Source organism: Notothenia rossii, assembly GCF_949606895.1.
Source record: "Notothenia rossii genome assembly, chromosome: 9".
NCBI classification, from domain to species: Eukaryota; Metazoa; Chordata; class Actinopteri; order Perciformes; family Nototheniidae; genus Notothenia; species Notothenia rossii.
Window position 1 is genome coordinate 40,831,691 of NC_136907.1, and position 24,394 is coordinate 40,856,084.

At 47.0% G+C, this 24,394-nt stretch overlaps 1 protein-coding gene across 1 annotated transcript in view; it reads right to left on the reverse strand.

The window, feature by feature from the left end:
• Nucleotides 1-5,663: 5,663 nt before the first annotated feature.
• The window catches only part of LOC307020811 (angiomotin-like), a 93,581-nt gene continuing 74,850 nt past the window's right edge, over nt 5,664-24,394 (reverse strand). The window contains 5 exon segments of the mRNA XM_079652396.1: nt 5,664-5,999; nt 6,001-6,024; nt 6,026-6,126; nt 6,223-6,325; nt 6,328-6,463. Of these exon segments, the coding sequence (XP_079508522.1) occupies nt 5,925-5,999; nt 6,001-6,024; nt 6,026-6,126; nt 6,223-6,325; nt 6,328-6,463 (439 nt within the window). The 3' untranslated portion in view covers nt 5,664-5,924.

The following is a 24,394-nucleotide window of genomic DNA, read 5'->3' on the forward strand; positions in this document are numbered from 1 at the left end:
TGAGCTTCTTTGGTCCAACACTTTTGGTTTACAATGAAAATCTTCAATTTAATTGAGGTAACCATGCTGGAAATGTGATTTTCAACCATATGTATCAAAAACACATTTGATTCGGCATAGAATTTGTACTTAGCTCGAGTTTAAAGCAAAGGTTTTGTTGTGTTTCAGTTTCAACCTGCAACAGGTTGAAGCAACACAGCCATACAGTGGGAAGTTTTCAAAATGTGAAAATATGGTATTGGTTGACAAAAACAGAGCCAGGCAAAGCCTATTAGATGGTGCACATGCACATGGGGACTCGTTAAAGTGTTTTTTAAAATATCGCACAATCTTACAATTGCGAAGTTCATTAAAGTGTATTTTCAAATGAAAAAATAAAATAAATCAAGTCATATTTGCTTCCAGCACAAAGCGAATGCATAGACGATTTGTATATATACACAAGGTAAATAGTTAAGAATAGTTTATAGTTTAGATTAATTGTTATTATTCAAGTTCCATGAGTAACTAAAGTTTGAAATAATAAACAGCAAATACATTATGTCATGTCAGATGTATTATAGTAATATAGCAATACTCTTAAACAACAAGTATTGCAATAAATGCAACAAAAAGGTGGCCAATACATTTGGCTTCTGCAACTGCCCTGGGAGTTCACAGATACTGTGACCCCCGCCCCCTCACAGCGAGAGACGCTTGTTGAAACCAGTTTTGTTCATCGTTAATCATTTGCTTGCATGTTGTAAAGGAAACAAATGCACATGCTTAACTTCTCTTAGTTCAATAATGTGCTGAAATGCCACTAATTACTTTTTGCAGCCGAAACCCACCGCAACATCAAAAAGTAGTGCATTCAAACAAAGCATTAGTCACCCAGTTATACAACAGTAACAAATACAGATATCCTTCACCCTTAAATGTAACAATTAAAAATACATTTGTGTATACAAGTGCAATGCTCTCTTTTGTTACATCTAACAGGAAGTTTTCAACCACTCCTTTTCATTTATTTAATTCTCATTCAAGTTAACTGTCTTAACTTTATAAAAGCAGATCAAGACTGAATATTTATTTTTAAACAACCATTTAACCCCCAAACATCAGTCCCCAAAGTCAAATCCATCACTTTGAACGAGAAAGCGGTAAATGCATCTTATAAAGTTGCATACAAAAAATACATTTAAGGCAATGAACTCTGCCATCTTTAGGTTCCAAGCACCACTTCATATTAACCCTGTAAAAGCCCCAAATATAGAAAACAATATTTGAGGCATTTTTACTTACTTGAATCTGACAAATCCAGTCCAATAAAACAAAGAGATGTTTGCTCGTTTGAAGAATCAGAAAGTTTTTGTGAGTGTATGGCCAGAGGGCAAGACCTATAAAACACATGTAATACACAATAGCATTGTGAGGCTGAACAAAAGGACCCTTTTGACTATGTAAATGTTTCTTTAAATGTATTCTTTAAAAAACAAAAACATTTACTGACTTGTAAATATTTAAATAGCTTAAAGTAACCTTGCAAAATTACAACCGGGGGGCCTTACAGGGTTAACACATGCAATTAGAAAAAGCTGCACACACTGAGATAAGATGGCAGGGAGTGTAACGCTTCTGCCTTTGCTAGGTTTTACTAATATGATCATTAACAGTGTTTTCAATGAAGAAACAGTGTTTCAATGAAAGAAAGTAAATCCAGTTAGGCTGGAAGGTTTGAATGAACGAAGATATAAAAATAGGAGTGAAATGACTCTTAGTGATAGGCCCTCAACCCTCTGTTTGGGAGGAAAACATATTGTATCCAGTCATGACTCAAAGGGGTGCCAATATGGTAAAAACTTTCATTTAGATCGGCAGATGTGGAGATTATCAGCTTGATTATTATTAGTTGAGACAATCACAGTTAAAGTTGATAACAACAGCAGAATCATGGAGATGGTTCCGTGTGGCAAGTTGAGAACATCTCCACAAATCTGCTCACAGAGACTGGTGGAGGAGGATTTTCCATCAGGTGGGTAACAATAATACTGATATAAATAAGAAATAAGGAAGCTGGTATGTTGAAACTGTTTCTATGATTATATTGGACTGGCACTATATTTTTGAATGAATTGTAATGCATCTTACCTCTCATGGACAGGTAGTTTAGTAATTACTGTTGAACAACCTCTGTTGCATGTGTTTTCAGTGGATAAAACATTAGAAAGATGAACGGCTATGGTGCGCAATGGCAACAAAACATCTTTAAAAAAAAAAAAAGAAGCAGAATAAGGAGTAATAGCTGGGCAGGTTGATGTGTGTAGAGCTCTGTGTTGTCATGCTATCTCTTTTCCCCCAATTTTACATTATAAGTTAAATACAGTGAATGTACATCAACATACAGGACCTTCAGATGCTGCAGGGGCTCATTAACTGAAGCATCTTCACAGGTAATGTGAGAATCCCCCACGTCTTCATAGATCAGTGCTGACTGCTTTACTGACTGTCCTGCTTGCTGATTCTTGCTGGAAAGTGTACCTTGAAAGTGTTAACATAACCTACAAAACGAGTCACAACTGTACGCGTGCACACACTTACATGTGTCATAGATGTGCTCTGGGTACTTGAAAATTGACAAGAAGTAGCATTGTAGCCCCCATTGCAGTCAAACCTGCAGGATGGAGGAAGAGCTGGAATGATTAACATGTTGCTGAGTTTGTCTGATGGACCTGTCCACCAATCAATCATTTTGGATGATGATTTTTTTCCAGATGTCATGGGGTCATATGAGGATCTCCACCATGTCGTTATCCACTTCCTGTTGGATCGGCGGTGCTGTAGGGAGAGCCAGTTGCTGTTGGTGAGACTGAATGGCGAACCGTCTCTCGAGGATGCTGCTGTGAAACACTGGCACATCTGCATAGAACAGTTCAAAACATTTTTATTAGTTAGCGTTGTTGATGGTCCAGTCTTAGTAAACAAAACAAAACCAAAAAAACATCAGGTGTGAAGTGCAACAGCTAAAATAATAATTTTGTTTACTTTATTGTGATAGAGATTTTAGGTCATATGGTCCAGGCCTTTTTCTGATATGTTTGTCCTGATTTATAACAGCCATCTGGAACTTATGCTGCGTTCCCACCGGACGCGATGCGAATATTCGCTTTGCTCTAATCGCTCTTATTGCAGAGCTCTAAACCCTCGAGTTTCACCGCGGCTGTCAGCTGTGTTTACTCGCATCATTCAAACAAGACGCGATGGCTTGGGGGGCTACAACTAAAACAAATTTAACATATTTTACTGTGAATTAATTGTAATACACTTTTCAAAAGGATGCCGAAGTAACAACATACTGATACCGGTTAGTAAAAACCATGAATTAAGGCTTTGACAAGTCTGCAGACAGACGGCAGGCGTGAAACCTTTTAAAATGCGTGTTTTCTGAATGGAGATCGGATCGATCAGGCTAAGCTAACGTTGTATCTGCTCGGTCCACACCAAGCGGCAAACTCTGGGGAACAGCCGGGACGCCAATACAGAAGTGCAATACACTGCAGTTCATACATGGGCCGCTAGGGACTGACTGAAGAAAGGACCAATTTCCATAGACCCCCATGTTAAAATGCCCAACTTTACAGCAGAAAAAAACATGTTTCTACCCATGGATGCAATAAATATTATTTATCGATATAGTTAGATTCCACCTTCATGATTATGAATCTGTGAGGTGAATTGTTTTCTAACACGACCTTTATATTTATATTAGGTCTTAACGTTTTTGCATAAATTAGAGCGTGGTCACTTTGATGGACATGTACATGCCTCACTGTCAGCTAACAGCAACTTGTCCACTCTGCTAGGCTACAACCATAGAGGTCTACAAGGTTAGTTAGTCATAGTACTGTACTTGACCCTTTAGCTTTAGCCGTGTTCGGGGTGATTGTGCCTTTTAGGGAATATTGTTACAAATACCAGACAATTAAAATGTCGTGCTGTGCGCTTGAATGTACTAACAGAACTTCCAAGAAGTCTAAAATGATAATATTATACATGTTAATCCCGTTCGCAGGTGTTTTGTGTGCTTGGTAGCTTAGCTTGTTACTTATTAGCCAGCTAAGGACGTAACTCTTTATACATACATATACATTTTAGTTTATTATTCAGCCTTGGGTACGACTTTTATAGTCTATTGCTATGACGCCCATAAATGCTACACAGGAGCAAATGTTAATAGGGGACCCAATTATCCCAGTGGTGGCCGCCGGAGCTAACGGAGCCGCAGGGGGCTAGCTCCAGCCAGCGTCCCGGAGATAGCCCATCTGCGGCTCCGTTAGGTCGGGGGCGATGGAGTCCGTCGTTATAACTGGAGATCAAGCAATGCAGCGAAACGCAGACTTGGTTCGCCTGCTGTAGTATTAGCTAAATAAATTATGTTGAAACAAGGCTTATTAAGCTGAACATCGCCACAATTGTCCTGCTATGTATTGGTACTTCTTTTCTTAACGTGTGAATGACAAGCATTAAGAATAACAAAATATAGCTAATTCTCTTGCAGATTGTCTCATTTGATTATGAATGTAAAGTTTTAATAGGGGAACTACACTGTTAGCAGTAACTTGGTATGCATTTATTTCATGTTAGCTTAGCTTCTTAGCCTGAGCTAGCTCTGTTTTACTTCCAATTCGGAGGCAGCAGGTCCTGCCTCGGCTCCGCCTCTTTGCCCTTATTTGGAGCAGGCGGGATTAGACTCTGACATCGCTATCAAGCGTTAGTGGCCGACTCCGCCTACTAAGGGCTTCTCGGCAACTCTGCAGAATCCTATGGGTGACGTCACGGACACTACGTCCATTTATATATACAGTCTATGGTCCACACTCACAACAACGGCCTACAGACATAAATAAACCAGTGACTGTATTCGCCATGACACAGACAGTCTGTGGTTTGTACTTGTTTAACTTTTGTCGAGTTTCTGAACAGATATGAGGAGCTGTGAGCTCTGAGTGCTAACAGCTAACGGCTGATGTTTTGTGGTTCGAATTGAAGATGACGTTATGGCAGTTTTCGAGGCGTCGCTCCGCCCGACCGAACAGCCGATCGCACCAGCCTACACTGCGTTACTATAGTTACTACCCCAGTACTAAACTGTAATGGAAACGCAGCATAAAGTGAGCCTGGCCTACCAAGGCCTAACCATACCGTACTAAGCCGTGCTAGGTCCTGCAGTGGAAAAAGCGCCATAAGTAAACCTAACACCCAAAAAATGGGACAAACACTGACAACAGTATTTTTGGAAGGTTTAAATCGCTGGTTTTGTAGAGGAGAAGAGACCCCTGTGGATAACTAGCTCCTGATACAAACATCCTGAACAGTTTAATGTTACATTTTTATACGTAACATTTAACTATTAATGTCTAAATATGTCTGGCATCAAAAGGTAAATATCTGTTCATATAAATCTTCAGGAAAATCTTTAACAGTGTTTTCAAATGTTTTTTCAACCATTGGAAAACATCCTCACGTGGATTCCTTTAATCATCTGGTTGTCTTACAAAAGCTTGTATAATTCATCCAGTTTTTAAGCCCCATTTTTTGTATACACTTAATAGATCTTGATCATTTTTAACTACATTTTAATCACAGTTTTAGTTAGCAAGCTTAGCCTACAGTCCATAGACCCCTCTGTTCTGTGTCCTAACAGGGAAAGACTGATATTTAAACATTGCTTGATTCAGGGGTTCTACAGGGTTTACTCATTGGGTCCATTTGTTTTTTGAGTGCTTTAGACCTTTGCCTGACTCCTCCAAGTTATTGCGGTGTGATCAGAGCCTAAAACATCTCTCAGATTATACTGACATGTCTGACAAAACAGTTTGAGCTGACCTGCCAGGCTGGGTCGGGGATGTAGACTGGGCTTGGGCTGGACAGACGAGCAGGCAGAGTCATGCTCTGCGCGCGGCGGGCGTGCTGGGTTTGCTATTGTCCTGACTTTGTCCTTTGTCTGTCTGTGTGCAGCTCGTCCCTGCTGCCTGTCTTCGAATGGCCTGCATTCATTGGGGGTGGAAGGAAGCACTGGTGAAGGGGATGAAGAGATTGAATCAGTCCTGATGGACTCTGTCCGAAACTCAGAACCAAGCAAAACCCCTGCAGGAACAGGAGCAGAGATCAGTTGTTAAAAGTGAAATCCATCAGCTGTTCTCAAAAAAAGGCTCACACATGGTAATAAATATTGGTTATTACCTAGGCTGCCCTTCCAGCTGGTGTCCTTGCGTTCTTCAGTGATCGGCGAGCTACTGAGGCCGAGGCTTTGAGAGAGCAGTCCTGAACCACCGGAGCCCAGTGTTTCGAAATGGACATCAGGGACTTGGAGGGCCTCATAGCAGATTGCGCACCTGACTTGATGGGCTCCTTCTTGGAGCGCTGGTGAAGCACCTTGATCATAGCATCTTTCTCTATAATCTGGGCATGAAGATTCTTTATCCTGTATTAGGCAGAACAAGAGCATGGACCTGAATGGAGCCATAGTTCCAGGACAACAAAACCTAGAGATATATGTGAGCGCAAGTACATCACAAGTTAAATTATTTGGACTAATGACAAAAAGTACACATTGTAACCTTTAAGTTCTGATCTCCTTTGTGTTTACGCTGGCTTTTTACAAACACACCAAAAAGACTAAACACATCAAGTCATATAGACTGCATCCAGTGGCAACATTGGCTGGAAAATGAAGCAAACATGGAAGAGCCATCAACTGCATGCCAGCCAAGCTCCTTGAATGGCTGCTTGAGGCTGGCTCCAGAAGGGCTTTAAAAAGGCTCTACTTTATAGAGGAAATGGAACATGTTTACAGCCTGGTACAAAAAACAGGTTTGGGCTCATAGATAACTACTCAGTTATGAAAACTGTATGGTGGGGTGAATTTTTTATATAACTGGAAGATTTAAATCCATCCCATGCCTCATTTATAAAACTTTGCGTAGGATTGACGTGAAAAGATGGCGTACACAGGAACAAAGGAAGTGCATAAGCACAAAAATATTCTGTAATGCGGCGCAACTTTTGCGGGCTTCACGTAACACCCCATATGTACCTATTAATAGTCAAAGAAACGCCCCGTATTAATATTCATTTAAACTGACTGCATGAAGAAGATCGCAGGAAATGACGACAGAACAGCTAAAAAGGACATTTCACACCGTGTCAGAAGTGTTGGTTCTTTTGGAGAGGTGGAGCCAAATCATATTGTTTGGTGGATGCAGTTTGAACCAGAGTAGCAGCATGAAGGTCGGATCGTCACCAAAATAAATAAACAAGTGGTCCGAAAAAAGTACACATAACCTTCCTCAGGCAGTGTGTCAGTGTGTTTATACCCGGGACAGGAGACCCCCCCCTCATGGGCGCGGGAAGGAGGGTACTGAGGGCGCTATAGCACCCCCTAGCGGCAGGCAGGCGGTGCAGAGCTCCCCTTTCTGAATTATTATTTGACGGTTATTGCTTCTCCCGCTGTGCATAATCTGTGTAATATGTAGCCAACAAATTCCACATTGTCGGTAAAATAATATTTTGGCCCTGTCCCAAATGTTTTTTTCTGTAGCCCCGGACAATTCTACCTCAATAATATACATAATACATTAACCGTGCTTTACGTGAACCTCATCATGACACTAGAGAGGACGGCAGGACTGTAATTTCCCGTCTTCAGTGAATGCAACAGAGGCAAGACACCAGACCCAATCAGAGAGGTGCATGGAAATAAAAGTGTGCTTGTGTCATTCAAGCTCGGCTCTGTGTATGTGGAAATAGCACATTTAGTGTGTGTGTGAGAGAGAGAGAGAGAGAGAGAGATGAGAGAGAGAGAGAGAGAGAGATGAGAGAGAGAGAGAGAGAGAGAGAGAGAGAGAAGAGAGAGAGAGAGAGAGAGAGAGAGAGAGAGAGGGTGAGAGAGAGAGAGTGCCGTTTCTCAATCGCAAGTAAAACTGCTGCAGAGCAACTATTTCAAGTATAACTACGTCATCGAGTGGCGCCGAAGGACTGTTTAAATGCATGTTAAACGCCCAGCATTCTGCGCCACTCTATGACGTAGTATACTTGAAATAGTTGCTCTGCAGCATGTGTACTCGCGATTGAGAAATGGCCAGAGAGAGAGAGAGAGAGATTTAGATTTTTCAAACCACTTTTATTCACAAAGCAAATAACCAAACAGACACATTGACACACATTGTCAGTTCAGACAACGACTGAAAATAAGATCCTCATTCTCCACAGAACAAAGCATTTTTAAGGCACCACATGGCCTCAAATTCTCCCACATTTTTTATCAAGCAAAAGTTACCGTAGTCCGCTTTCAGTCTTGCTTTAACCATCCGCTTGAAAATCGAAACTGCATCGGTATCCAATGATTCCGCAACTTTATTCCTCCTGCTGAGGGAAATGGCCATTTTAGCCTGCCCCAACAAAAAATTCAAAAGCTGACTTTTGCACTTCTGCTTCTGACTGTACCTACAACCCAAAATGAACATTGTCTTAGAAAAAACCACATTAAACAAAATCAACATCTGAGTGAGTAACTGAAAAAGACAAAGGAGTCGACCACATTCCGTAAAACAATGAAGAAAATGGTTTCCCTCTGTACACAGAAAGGACAGGCGTCAGACACTGTAGGGTTGATAACTGAAACAAACGCATTTACAGCTACCGCAGCGTGGAGAATCCGCCACTGGAGGTCCCCACCCCCTCTTAGTCAGCGGAGGCTTGTAGAGCGCTCTCCACTCAGGCCTCTGAGAGCCTCAGTCAGGCCCAGATGGGCTCTCCACCGGGTGTCCACTCGCTCCTGGAGTCTGCTCTGATTCAGCACCTTTGTCACCAAATAATAAAATGTTTTGTTGGACATGGTGCAAAAACTTAAAATCAGTAACATTGTCCAACTTTAACCCAAAAACTCTCACAACTAAGGTCAGGAAAACATTGCATCTCTGGAAAAGAGTCATTGTCATTTGGAGACTTCAGTCCGTTACAGTGAGCAGCGATCAGCGCCAGCTCTGATTGGCTGAGCTGCTGTTTCCAGCTCTGCAGCAGGAGGCTGACCACCCGGACTGACCTGAGGCTCGAGACGTGAGGCCAGGCCTGCAGCGTTGTCCAGACGGAGGCCACACACCTCCACCACCTGGCCCAGCGTGAGGATCCTCTCCTCACAGAGTCTCTGTTGTAGAGAAGGCCCTACTCCACAGACAAACCAAGATCCACGGACCACCGGCTCTCTGAGGAGCCAGAACAGTGAGCCACAGCACTCTGGTCTCTCTTTTTTGAGTAGTCCCCACACCTTGAAGAGACCTCCATAGAAACCCGAGAGATTGTTCAGGCGTAATCCTTTTAGGTCCATTAGGAACAGCGACTCAGCCAGACCCAGCCCACCACAGTGTTCCAATAAGGCCCGAGCTACGGGTCTCCAGACCAGGTCAGCAGGTCCAGTCAGGAACCTCTGGACAAACCGGAGCCTGAAAGCAGCCCCTCTGCTTGCCAGGTGAACCAGGCCATGTTCCCCCTCCTCCTTTGGCAGGAACAGGACGCTCTGAGGGACCCAGAGCATGCGGTCCCAGAAGAAGTCCACCATGAGAGCCTGCACCCTGGACAGCAGGTTTACGGGTGGGTCGGTGCATGCCAGCCGGTGAGCCAGCATGGAGGAAACAAGGTTGTTTGAAATAAGGATACGCCCTTTAAAAGAAAGTTTGGGAAGGATCCACTTCCACTTCTTTAACCGGCCTTCCACTTTCTTTATAAGCCCGTCCCAGTTTTTCAAACGAAACGTGTCATCACCAAGATAAATTCCCAGGTACTTTACCCCTGCCCTTTTCCAACCAAGGCCCGCAGGTAACAACAAGCTGTCAATACTGCCCTCTCCTACTGCTAAGCCCTCACTTTTCCCCCAGTTGACTCGAGCAGATGAGATTTTGCAAAAATTGCTCACAGTTTCAGTTAAAACATTGATGTCATCTTGTTTTTTAACAAAGACCCTGATGTCATCCGCATACGCAGACAATTTAAAAACATCCCTACAGCCAGGAAAAGAGAAACCCTGTAACTTTGACCTTAACCGGTGTAAAAAGGGCTCTATGGCCAGGGAGTAGAGCATCCCGGACAAAGAGCAGCCCTGTCGGACTCCTCTCTGAGCTTCAAAAGGAGCACACAAACTACCGTTTATCTTCAGTACACTCTCAATGTCCCTGTACAAGACCTGGATCTTGGCTATGAGACCAGAGCTGAACCCAAAAGCTTCCAGCGTCTGCCACAAGTACTGGTGTTCAACTCGGTCAAAAGCCTTTTCTTGGTCTAGAGAAATCAGACCAAGCTCACAGCCCAATGAACCGGAGAGGTCCAAAACATCTCGAATTAGAGTCATGTTGTCAGTTATCAACCTGCTGGGTACATAGTATGTCTGGTCTACGTGAATGACATGCTCCATCACTTTTCTCAGCCTCGTCGCTAGAGCACCCTGAGCAGAAAACCCCAGCAGGTCAGACAGAGCTGAGTTTTTAATTTTGAAAACTTCAACATGTTCTCGCTCTCCTGCAGCTCCACAACTTCTCTCTCCAGAGCTCTCAGAGATCTAGCCATGTCCTTTGTGACATTGAAAGTGTACTGTAGGCAAAGCTGCTTGATCTTCACTTTACCTACATCCCACCACTGCTGAAGAGAATTGTACTCACTCTTAGATAAACGGTAGTTTTCCCAAAATAATTTTAAAACATTTTTTAAATGGTTGTCGGCCAACAGAGAAGCATTAAAGTGCCAATACGCACTATTACACTTAACATGATTAATAAAAACGGAGACTTGTACAAGGGAATGGTCAGAGATTCCCACTGGACTGATGGAGCAGCTTCGGCTTACATTAATGTGATAATTAAAAACATAGACACGATCCAGCCTAGCTAGAGACAACAGGTTATCCCTGGAGTGCACCCACGTGTACTGCCGCTGGCCCGGGTGGAAGTGCCTCCAAACATCACACAGCTCAAAGCTTTCTGTTAATCTTATTAAGGCACTCATCGAGGCAGCATGCAGTTCCTGGTGGTTCCTATCCGGCACAGGGTTCTCTGTGCAGTTGAAGTCACCCCCCAGGAACAGATACTCCTCACTATCACAGGTGCTAAGAGTGTGTTTCAGTTTCTCAAAAAACAAAAGCCTCTCTGCGCCCACACTGGGAGCATAAATATTTATAAAACATATTTAAACTTTTTCAAATTCAGCATTTATTTTGAGCAAGTGTCCTGGGATGACCTCATCGACCGTACAGGAGAAGGGTGTAAAGCCCCTCGCAAAGAGAATGGCAACCCCTCCACTATTGCTGCGCTTATGGCTGAAGAAGCCCTCCCCCCCCCATTCCCTCCTCCAGTCACTCTCGTTCTCAGCAGTACTGTGAGTTTCCTGGAGAAACGTCACATTTAAACTCTTGTTTCCTGTTAAAGTAAATAAAAGTGCTCTCTTAGCATCCCCTCGAGCACCGTTAATGTTTAAAGAGCCCATCTTTATGTTACTTATTATGAAATTATAGTGGCATCCTAACAAAATCAAAAACCTGGCTGAAGAAAAATAAAAAATAAAACCAAGATGTACTTATTCATCTTTCTTTGCAGTTTCCTCTCTAATCCTCTGAAGTATCTTCTTTAACCAAGCCTTCTCTGGGCCACTGGAGAAAGGTTCCCCTAAGGTTTCTTTGCGCCGCATGAGAACCCTGGCAGAATTGTGAAAGATCTGCAAATCAGTAAAAAAAATCCTCTAATTTCACCCCCCTCCACCCCTTAGTTTCCGCCAGGAAGGATCTGATCCTCTGGAAAGAGTACTCCTCTCCCTTTGCTACCTCAACGATGTCAAAGAATGACTCACTGTCACTGTCCTCTGAGTTCTCTGAGACTCCCTCTGGCTGAGAGGAGGAACACAGCGACTCCTTCTTTGACACTGTGGCAGCGGGGTGTGGTTTGGGCGCTGGCTGCTGGAGTGAAGGGAGTGGCTCGGCCGGAGGCCAGACAGCTGATCGGAATCAGGTATAAAAGCATGTCGTAACCTGGTTCTGGTATGTTTCGCAGTAGGCGGGATCCTGGAAGGTCGCCAAAGGACCTGTTAAGGTTCCCACCCGGGCAACGTTTGAGACCCGCGTATATTTGTGTTTGGAGTTAATAAACGCCTGTGTTCAACCAACCTGCTCTTTCCGTCCCTATTTGAACCCTGTGTGAGCGGAGAGGCTCACAGTGGCGCCTGAACAGGGACATCATGTCGGAAGGGGAAACCCCGCTGGGTGAGGCCCTCCAACGTCTCGCTCACATGCAGGAGACCACCACAGCATTACAGCGACAGCAGAGCGAGGATCTACTCGGGATCGCCTCGAGCCAGCGCGAGGACCGGGCTCTCCTACGGGAGCTGCTGCAGCGTCCGGCCGCTCGGGAGGCCGATCCCGCTACCAACCCGGCCCGACCGCCTTCAATTGCCCTCCAGAAATTGACGGCAGAGGATGATCCGGAGGCATACCTGGACATCTTTGAGGGCACAGCGGCGGCGTGCGGGTGGCCGGAGGAGGAGTGGGCAGCGCGGCTATTGCCTCTGCTATCTGGGAGTGCGCAGCTAGCCGCCCACAGCCTGCCAGCAGCCTCTCGGCATGTGTACCGGCATCTGAGGAAGGCCATCCTGGACCGGCTTGGCAGCACGCCAGAGGGACATCGCCGCCGGTTCCGGGCCCTCCCCTTCGAGGACGCTGACCGGCCCTTCTCCTACGCGCAGCGGCTCCTGGATGCAGCGAGCCGCTGGCTCCAGCCGGGGGTGCGCTCCGCTGAGGAAGTCGTCGGGCAGGTGGCGCTTGAGCAGTTAATCGCCGGCCTGCCATCTTCGACGGTGAATTGGGTCCAGTGCCATCGCCCCGCCAACCTGGAAGCAGCCGTCGTCCTCGCGGAGGACCACCTCTCGCTTCCCCGGCGGAGCATGAAAGAGGAGCCCCAACCACCAGCTTTCTCAGCGGGCAGACCTGTCCCAGCCCCGAGGAGGAGGTTTCCTGGAGCAGCTGCCCTTCCCTCCCCACCATCACACAGCCCCAACCCCGCAGCCCCGACACTTTCCCCCCTAGCTCTACCTTACCCTCCTGTTTTTATCTCTCCCCAGGGTCCGGCCTACGCTTCTGGTCGTCCGGCACCACGGGGGGCTCCTCAGACGTCAGGGCAGGATTGCTGGCGGTGCGGGCAGCCCGGCCACTTCCGACGGGAGTGTCCTCTCATGGAGGTCGGACAGCTGGTTCGGGTTGCAGGACCGCCAGTTGCCTCCCCCGATTTGGAAGGGACGTACCGTATACTGGTATGTATACAGGGGGGTACACACCAGGCTCTGATGGACACAGGCTGTAATCAGACGATGATACATCAGCACCTGGTTCGGCCTGGGGCATTGATTGAAGCACCGTGGGTGAAGGTGAGGTGTGTGCATGGGGATATTCACAAGTACCCGGAGGTGACGCTGGAAATGTCTTATAAGGGGAAAAAGCATAGAGTCAGGGCTGGAGTTAGCACTCGCCTTACGTTTGCTAAGCTAGCGGGGGGCTATGGGGGTGCGTTCACGGACGGCAGGGAAATGTGAGTTGTGTGCTGTGTTTAGTGGAGAGTCGGAGGCGGCTGACGACATCGAGGGGGAAACGGACACGGAGGGGGCCGCGGAGGTCCCTCTGGACCCGCTGGTGTTTCCCATGGAGGATTTCCCCCTCAAACAGTCGAGGGACGAGACCCTTCAGCACGCCTTCGGCCAGGTGGTGAGTATTGATGGCTCCCAGCTACACCCAAACGCAGCACTCACTCACCCACACTTTACGGTGGTTAGGGACAGGCTGTATCGTGTAAGCCATGACACACAGACAGGAGAGATAAATACCCAGTTGTTGGTGCCAAAAAGCCATCGGGAAATGGTTTTCCAGGCGGCTCATTATAACCCCATGTCAGGTCACCTAGGGTACGACAAATCACTACACCGGATAATGGCCCGATTTTATTGGCCGGGCATTCACGCAGATGTGAAGCGGTGGTGTGCATCTTGCCGTGAATGTCAGCTGGTTAACCCGCCGGCCATCCCCAGAGCGCCTTTGCGCCCGTTACCATTGATTGAGGTGCCTTTTGAGAGAGTTGGTATGGACCTCATCGGGCCATTAGACCGGAGTGCACGGGGATATCGCTTTGTACTAGTCCTAGTGGATTATGCAACGCGATATCCCGAGGCAGTGCCGCTGCGTAATATCTCTGCAAAGAGCGCCGCGCAGGCACTGTTTCACATTATCTCCCGAGTCGGGATCCCGAAAGAGATCCTGACTGACCAGGGCACACAGTTTATGTCACGCACACTACGCGAGCTGTGTGAACTATTGGGCGTCCATTCAATACGGACTAGTGTTTACCATCCGCATACCGACGGCCTGGTGGAACGGTTTAACAAAACACTAAAGAACATGGTTCGTAAGTTCGTTCACGAAGATAGCCGTAATTGGGATAAATGGCTAGATCCTCTGTTGTTTGCAGTGCGGGAGGTGCCCCAGTCGTCCACGGGATTTTCTCCCTTAGAGCTGTTATTTGGTAGGAAGCCCCGGGGTGTTTTGGACCTAGTTAAGGAAAACTGGGAGGAGGGTCCAAGCACCAGTAAGAACGAAATACAGTACGTTATGGACCTGCGAGCAAAACTCCACTCACTGGGGCAGATATCACGGGAGAATTTGCTCCAGGCTCAGGAACGTCAGCAGCGCCTGTACAACAGAGGGTCGAAACTGAGACAATTTTCACCGGGAGATAAAGTGCTTGTATTACTCCCATCCTCTAGCTCTAAACTACTCACCAAGTGGCAAGGACCCTTCGTGGTCACACGACGAGTGGGGGACGTAGATTATGAGGTGGTGTGTTCTGACAGGGGGGGAGCAACACAGATTTACCACCTTAACCTCCTGAAAGCATGGAGGGAGGTGGCGTCGGTTTCTCTGGCCACCACGGTGATTGAGAGAGATGAGTTGGGACCGGAGGTCATTAAAAGTAACAAAGTAGCCCCGGTCTGTTGTGGCGACAATCTCTCACCGGGCCAGAGAGCAGACGTTGCTTCGTTGCAAAGGCAGTTTGCCGACGTGTTCTCTACGCTGCCAGGGCGCACCTCTCTCATACACCACCGCATAGAAACGCCCCCGGGCGTGGCCATTCGTTCACGGCCCTATCGGCTGCCTGAACACAGGAGGAAAATTATTCAGGCGGAGCTTCAGGCTATGCTAGAGATGGGAGTGATAGAAGAGTCCACCAGTGACTGGTGTTGCCCCGTCGTGCTGGTACGTAAGTCCGACGGGTCAATCCGGTTCTGTGTGGACTACCGCAGGATGAACGAGGTGTCCAAATTTGATGCTTATCCAATGCCCCGGGTCAACGAACTCCTGGATCGGCTAGGCACTGCTCGCTTTTACATGACACTGGATTTAACCAAAGGCTATTGGCAGATTCCCCTTTCTCCAGAGTCTAAGGAAAAAACGGCCTTCTCCACTCCGTATGGTTTATACCAATTCATCACACTTCCTTTCGGGTTGTTCGGAGCTCCAGCCACCTTCCAGCGGCTCATGGACCGGGTGCTGCGTCCCCACTCTGCATATGCTGCTGCTTACTTGGATGATGTCATCATTCACAGTGAGACATGGGAGCAGCATATGCAGCAGGTGGGGGCGGTGCTCGAGTCCCTGAGGCCGGCGGGGCTCACGGCCAACCCGAAGAAGTGTGCGGTTGGACGGAGGGAGGTACGGTATCTGGGGTACCACTTGGGCGGTGGGCAGGTGCGGCCACAGATAGAGAAAACAACCGCCATTTCAGCCTGTCTGGCGCCCAAGACGAAAAAAGAGGTCAGGAGGTTCATGGGGCTGGCCGGCTACTACAGGGGGTTCATCCCGTCCTTTTCGGAGCTGACCAGTCCCCTGACCGACCTGACCCGAAAGGGTGCTTCAGATCCGGTCCAGTGGACGGAGCGGTGTCAGCTGGCGTTTGAGAGGGTTAAAAAAGCCCTCTGTGGTAAGCCGCTTCTGTATTCTCCTGACTTCTCTCTCCCTTTTGTGTTGCAGACCGACGCCTCGAACAGTGGGGTGGGGGCCGTTTTGTCCCAGCACGTAGAGGGGGTCGACCGCCCCGTACTGTACATTAGCCGTAAGCTCGCCCAGAGGGAGGTGAACTACAGTACGGTGGAAAAGGAGTGCCTCGCCATACGGTGGGCGGTGGGCAGTCGGCGCCCTGCGGTACTACCTCCTGGGGCGCCCTTTCACCCTCTGGTCGGACCATGCCCCGCTCCAGTGGCTCCACCGCATGAAGGATGCCAACGCTCGGATCACTAGGTGGTATCTGGCGTTACAGCCTTTCAACTTCAAGGTGATCCACAGGCCGGGTAACCGGATGGTCGTGGCTGATTTCCTCTCTCGCTCGGCGGAGGGGGGGGGGGGGGAGAGTCAGCTTGCGGCCGGCGGGATCCCGGCCTGAGTCGGGCGGTGGGGGTATGTGGCAGCGGGGTGTGGTTTGGGCGCTGGCTGCTGGAGTGAAGGGAGTGGCTCGGCCGGAGGCCAGACAGCTGATCGGAATCAGGTAATCAGTGCCGGAATAAAAGCATGTCTTAACCTGGTTCTGGTCTGTTTCGCAGTAGGCGGGATCCTGGAAGTTCGCCAAAGGACCTGTTAAGGTTCCCACCCGGGCAACGTTTGAGACCCGCGTATATTTGTGTTTGGAGTTAATAAACGCCTGTGTTCAACCAACCTGCTCTTTCCGTCCCTATTTGAACCCTGTGTGAGCGGAGAGGCTCACAGACACCTTCCCTTTTTGAGCCACACTTCCTTTGCTCACTTGTTCGTTTTTCCTTTTAACAGGTAACCTTAGCAAATCCTCATCCATTACCACATCCTCTCGAACAGACTCAGCCACTCTGGCTGCAGTGTGCTCACTATCTGCTTTCTGTGTGACCTGAGTGTCTGTGTGTGTGATACTGTGTGTACCGGCTGCCTGTGTGCTTTCTACGCGTGAAACCGTTGGCTCTGCCAAGGACCGACTGACCTGCGGTTCCACCACCGGTGTTTCCGCCGCGGGCGCGGGCCCTGCCGTGGACAAAGCAACCGGCAGCGGCTCCGTAGCAGGCGCGGACCCCAGCACCGGCGGCCCGGCCGTGGACAAAAGGACCTGCAGCGGCACCGCCGCGGGCGTGGACCCCAGCACCGGCGGCCCGGCCGTGGACAAAAGGACCTGCAGCGGCTCCGCCGCGGGCGCGGACCCCAGCGGCGCGGACCCCAGCACCGGCGGCCCGGCCGTGGACAAGGCAACCGGTAGCGGCTCCGCCGCGGGCACTGTCGGGCCGGCTGCGAGCGCAGACACCACGGGCGCGTCACCCGCCCTCTCCTGGCACGCGCGGATCTGGTGTCCTGCCGCTCCACAACCATAACATCTCAAAATGTCAGACGTAACATGGACAGTATACACAAAATCATCAATTTTAAACTTGAGAGCTAGATTAAGTTCCGCTTCATCCTTCTTCAGGACCATAAGCACCTGTCTCCTAAAAGACACAACATGCTTGAGGTGCCGAGATTTAAAGCCCAGGGGGATCAACTTAATGGGAGACGCAAGCTGCCCGTGTCGAGCCAGCTCTCTCTCCAACAACTCGTTTTTCAGAAACGGGGGTACATTAGAGATGATTACTTTTTTAGCTGGAGTGACAAGGGGTAGTACGGGTAACAGCGTCCCTTTAATCACTAGCCCGCTCTCCACCAGCTGGTTAGCTTTCTCTGTGCAGTCTAAAAAAATAACCACTGCACTGTTCATGCGGGAGGCAGATTTAACTCTGCCATATCCCACCACAGCCCCCACAGCCAGACAACACTACTCCACCGACACACCGACAGGTGGAGAGAGCTTGATGGCGTGTTGGCGAGTCAGCTTCTCTAACCCAGCGCAGCTGCCACGGAACGCCATGCCGGGCGGCGTGACTGCAGCCGCTAGACAAACAATTCACCAGTGCAACCAAACACCACCACCAAAAAACACCAAAGTCGGTGAAATGATGCACAAAGACATAAACTATCACCCACAGAAAAGTGAATTGTTAACAATGGTTTGAAAAGTTGTAAACTTTAAACGATCACTCTCCTCTATACTCACCAGTCCACTCACAATCATAGAGACAGAGAGACAGAGAGACAGAGAGAGAGAGAGAGAGAGAGAGAGAGAGAGAGAGAGAGAGAGAGAGAGAGAGAGAGAGAGAGAGAGAGAGAGAGAGAGAGAGACCGGTGCCAGCAGGGACCGTGTTGTTAGCATCTGGTTCGCTACCTGCACTAACGGACATAAGGAGCTGTTTGTTCCAAAACAAGCTGGAGGAGGGTCCTCTCCTCTCAGACTGAGAGACTCAGTTGAGCTAAACTCTGAGTGTTTAGATAGTTAACTTTAGTCTAAGTTATCAAACGGTCTCAAATGGTTTGGTCACAAATTATTCAAAAAGATTATTTCGCGGCACACCTTCATATGATCATTATCGTTATAAAAAAAACAAGAGAATAAAGGAAAAACGGTTTTGAAATACTATATGGCACTAAAACAAGAATAGAGTTTGAAAGGGGAGTGATTTGTAAAATATCCATAAAGAAAAAGAACATCTGATTACAGTTGTGTTTCATATGGATGTTGAGAGACGTATCCATAGATCTCTTAATGTTGCTCTCAAAGTGCACCAGATTGATGCTTTTAATTTCAATATTTAAAAAAATCTTCCCGGGGGAGCACCCCCGGACCCCCCTAGAGGAGGTGAGGTCCGCTCCCCACTCGTAAAAAATAGCTTATTATCGAGCCTTCATTTTAACAGTCGGAGGTGTACTGTGTGTTTGCGTGTGGGGAGTGTTGCAGTAGAACATTCCACTGTAGCGCCCCTGGTGCTCGCACTTTTGTGCTTGCTCTATAGTGCCCGTAATAGTGTTCACTGGAGTCCAGCACCTCAGCACCCCCACTCAAAATACCTTCCCGCGCCTCTGCCCCCCCCCTTGATGATAAACTGTACGAAATTATCGGGGAATCCCTCTGGAGTGGAGGGGGGGATGTGCCCGTCACCAGACTCACAGGATATCAAGTGCAATCAAGCTGGGTTTGCAAACGGCACAAACATGATTAAAAATGATAGTATATAAAACCATGCTCGTATCTATACAACCTATAGAAATGCAAAACGGCGTCAGTTTAGATGTAATTCTGTCCTCCTGTTTACCGCATCATTTATGAGAATACATTTCATCACATCTAAGAGAACATATTCGAGGGGTGATCAATAATATCCGTATTTATTTATTTCTCCATGTTATGTTTTTGTGTGCACTGAAGAGTCTCAAACAGGCGGTTGTTTAATCAATTTAAGATTGGCTTGCGTCACCCACCATCCTTATTTGTATAACCCGGGAGTAAGGTGGACTGTGCACTGCCAAGATGGCCGCTGCCTGAGCCACTACGCCTCACAGGGTTCTTGAGTGACCTGGCTGACGTCCTAGAGAATATGTCCATATTCTCATATTGCGAGCACCATCTGTTCCTAAAGTGGTGACCCTGTATTTTCTACCACTGTGCAACCTGGCTTGTGTTTGCTGAAGGGAAATGCCTTTCCTCTGTTTTCACCACACCTAAAGCAAACAAGTGCAGTAGTGCCGTTACACCTAGGTAGTGGTGGCTGCTTGATAACTCCCCTGCTGTCTTTGCACTGCAGTGCGTTTAGTTTTAAACTGAACTGTGCCTGAATAACATGAGGAATTTGGGGTGGAACTTGGTTATGTTTTTTTTTTCATGTGTTGATGTTTCCAGATTAATGAAGAGCATTAGTGCGTTAATGTTGATAAAAGAGTGTTACTGGGTTCATGTTACCTTCTTGAGTTAAGGAGTTTTTAATAGGTGTTCGCTCCATGCATTTATACATACAGTACATATCTATCTCTCAGGAAGACTGCATGTACAGTGGGGCAAACAAGTATTTAGTCAGCCACAAATTGTGCAAGTTCTCCCACTTAAAAGATGAGAGGCCTGTAATTTTCATCCTAGGTATACCTCAACTATGAGAGGCAAAATTAGAAAAAAAAAACAGAAAATCACATTGTCTGATTTTTAAAGAATTTATTTGCAATAACAAAAGTTAATCTTAATACTTTGTTATATACCCTTTGTTGGCAATGACAGAGGTCAAACGTTTTCTGTAAGTCTTCACAAGGTTTTCACACACTGTTGCTGGTATTTTGGCCCATTCCTCCATGCAGATCTCCTCTAGAGCAGTGATGTTTTGGGGCTGTCGCTGGGCAACACAGACTTTCAACTCCCTCCAAATATTTTCTATGGGGTTGAGATCTGGAGACCGGCTAGGCCACTCCAGGACCTTGAAATGCTTCTTACGAAGCCACTCCTTCATTGCCCAGGCGGTGTGTTTGGGATCATTGCCATGCTGAAAGACCCAGCCGCGTTTCATCTTCAATGCCCTTGCTGATGGAAGGAGGTTGTCACTCAAAATCTCACGATACATGGCCCCATTCATTCTTTCCTTTACACGGATCAGTCGTCCTGGTCCCTTTGCAGAAAAACAGACCCAAAGCATGATGTTTCCACCCCCATGTTTCACAGTAGGTATGGTGTTCTTTGGATGCAACTCAGCATTCTTTCTCCTCCAAACACGTCTAGTTGAGTTTTTACCAAAAAGTTCTATTTTGGTTTCATCTGACCATATAACATTCTCCCAATCCTCTTCTGGATCATCTAAATGCTCTCTAGCAAACTTCAGACGGGCCTGGACATGTACTGGCTTAAGCAGGGGGACACGTCTGTCACTGCAGGATTTGAGTCCCTGGCGGCGTAGTGTGTTACTGATGGTAACCTTTGTTACTTTGGTCCCAGCTCTCTGCAGGTCATTGACTAGGTCCCCCCGTGTGGTTCTGGGATTGTTGCTTACCGTTCTTGTGATTATTTTGACCCCACGGGGTGAGATCTTGCGTGGAGCCCCAGATCGAGGGAGATTATCAGTGGTCTTGTATGTCTTCCATTTTCTAATAATTGCTCCCACAGTTGATTTCTTCACACCAAGCTGCTTACCAGGGTATATGCAGGAATCCTGAAGTCAAATTTAATACCTTTTAAGACCTTTTTTAAGACCCTTTCCATACATTTTAAGACCTCATCGCTGTTACAATAGTTGTTATATGTTTCCACACGGACCCGGTTGAGGGGAACACACACCGGAGCAGGCATGCGGATGAAGCCAGGGTGTAAATGTTATGCTACGTTCTATGTAAAAGTTTAATAAAGTGTAAGCAGCTAAAAGTGCTTCAACCGTCCATTCTTGTAATATGAGGGGCAAGAATGAAACATGGTGGCAGCGGAAATTGGAAACTTGGAAGTAAGAGAGCAGTACAAAAGAAGATAAAGAAAACAAACTTTTGCTGTGCAGCTAACCAGCTAGCCTGTAGCTAATAACAAGCAGTGGGCTGGGGAAGACGATCGTCGGTCGGCCATGGAAGGTTTGAAACAACCATCAACATTGTGTTTGGTCTCTGGCAATCTTGCAAAGTCATGGAAATCATGGAAAGAGGAGTTTACACTTTACTTGGAGCTTTCTTTGCCAGAGGCAGAATAAACAATGAAGGTGAAATTGTTCTACTACCTGATTGGAGAGACTGGTAGAGAACTTTGTGAAACTCTGATGAGTGATGTGACTACAGCGGGGAGGACAGTGAAGAACATCATTGAAAAATTCGATGGACATTGCAACACCAAGGTAAATTAAACAGTGGAGAGATATCGGTTTTTCGTGAGAAATTGGGGAAAGGATGAAAACATTGATACATATGTCACTGATCTAAGAATGTTAGCCAGCACATGCAACTTTGGACAAATAAGAGACTCACTCATTCGTGATAGAATAGTATGTGGCATTATGGATTCAGGACTGAGAGAGAGATTGCTCAGGGAGGACAACCTGACATTGGACAACTGCCTACAGTTGTGCAGGGCTACAGAACTGTCACGTGAACATAGTAGAACCCTTGCAAGACATACAGTGGAGGAGGTGCACATGATGAAACAGACAGCATGGCAGGATAAGAACACAAACACAGTTTCATGCAAATTCTGTGGGATTACACATGAGAGGGACAAGAACAAGTGTCCAGCCTTTGGAAAGCGCTGCAAAAAATGTGGTAAAGAAAATCATTTTGCTGTCAAATGTAAAACCACACAGGATAAAAACAAGAGAGGAAGACAAGTACACCAAGTGACTAAACAGGACAGTGAGGAATATGAGGACATCTTGAGTGTCACCACTGCAGAGATACTGACAGTGACTGGTAAAGAGGCCGGGGAGGACAAAGCCAAGAACAGCCAGCTTTTCGCAGAGATGCTAATCGGCAAGGAGCTGGTGAAGTTTCAGATAGACTGTGGAGCTAGCTGTAATGTCATCCCTGTGAATCTATTGAGCCCTGAAACTCAGCTGGAGAGCACTAAGACAGTGCTGGTAATGTACAACAAGACCAGGCTGCATCCACTAGGCAAATGCAAGGTGAAGGTGAGAAACCCAAGGAACCAAAAACAGTACCGCCTGGAGCTTGAGGTGGTGAATGAGGACTGTAGACTACCACTGTTGGGAAAGAAGGCAAGCGAAGCCATGAAACTCATCAAAGTACAGTATGAGAACATACTAGCTATTGACAGTATTGTCACTGAAGTGAAATCAGCCCACGGTGGTCTACACATGCAACAAATACAGAAGGAGTACAGTGATGTGTTCACAGGTGATGGCTGCATTGAAGGAGAGTACAAGATCGAGATCGACGAGAGGGTGGAGCCAGTGAAACTCCCCAAACGACGAGTCCCGGTTGCCATGATGACTCCTCTCAAGTTAGAGCTGCAGGATCTACAAAGGAGAGGGATCATCACACCTGTGGAGAAAAGCACAGACTGGATAAGTAGTCTTGTCACAGTGCAGAAACCTAATGGCAAGCCAAGAATATGTATTGATCCAAGACCACTGAACAAGGCTCTAAAGCGGAGCCATTTCCCACTTCCTACCATTGATGACATCCTTCCAGACCTGTCGAGAGCAAAGGTGTTCACAGTCTGTGATGTCAAACATGGCTTTTGGCATGTGAAATTGGAGGAGGAGTCAAGCTATCTAACAACATTTGCTACACCGTTTGGTAGATTTAGGTGGCTCAAGATGCCTATGGGAATCAGCCCAGCACCTGAAATTTTCCAGCGGATGCTGACTCAAGCACTGGAGGGTCTGCCAGGCATCTACATCATAGCTGATGACGTATTGATCACAGGAGAAGGTGACACACAAGAAATGGCCTTCAAAGACCGGGATGATAAATTGAGACAGTTTCTAAGCAGATGCAGAGAAAAGAATATCAAGCTGAATGCAGAGAAATTCAGGTTGAGGCAGCAGGAGGTGCCATATATTTGACACCTGCTGACAGCAGATGGACTGAAAATTGACCCCGAGAAGATCAGGGCAGTGAGAGATATGCCAAGACCAACTGACGTGAAGGGTGTACAGAGACTGATGGGCATGGTAAATTATCTCTCTAAATTCTACAAACACCTGTCAGATGATTGTGAGATTGTGAGAGAGCTCACACACAAGGAAAATATGTGGGAATGGACAGAAATGCACGAAGAAGCATTCAGCAGGCTCAAGGACAATATAGCCAAAACACCAGTACTGAAGTACTATGACCCACAAGAGGAACTGACATTGCAGTGTGATGCTTCAGAAACGGGGCTGGGAGCAGCACTGACTCAAAAAGGGAAACCTGTAGCATTCGGGAGCAGAGCACTGACACCAACCGAAAGGGGCTATGCCCAAATAGAAAAATAATGTTTAGCTATTGTCTATGGCATGGAAAAGTTCCATCAATACACGTGTGGCCGGAAAGTGACAGTACAGAGTGACCATAAGCCGTTGGAGAACATTGTCAAGAAGCCACTGTTAAGTGCACCAAAGAGACTCCAACGTATGTTGCTCAGACTTCAGAGATATGATTTTGATGTGATTTATGTCCCAGGTCGTGACATGTTACTTGCAGATACATTGAGTAGAGCATACTTACCAGAGAGCTCATCTGCAGGAACAGTGGAAGTTGAGATTGAGACGGTCAATATGGTGGCCTACTTGCCTATCTCTGAAGAGAGACTGAGCACAATCCGCTCTGCTACACAAGGAGACAAAACGCTACAGACACTTAGCACCACCATTCAGAAGGGATGGCCTAAACATAAGAAAGACACACCGATAGATATTATGCACTACTACTCATTCCAGGAGGAACTGAGTATACAGGATGACATCATCTTCAGAGGGGAGAGAGCTGTCATCCCATATTCACAAC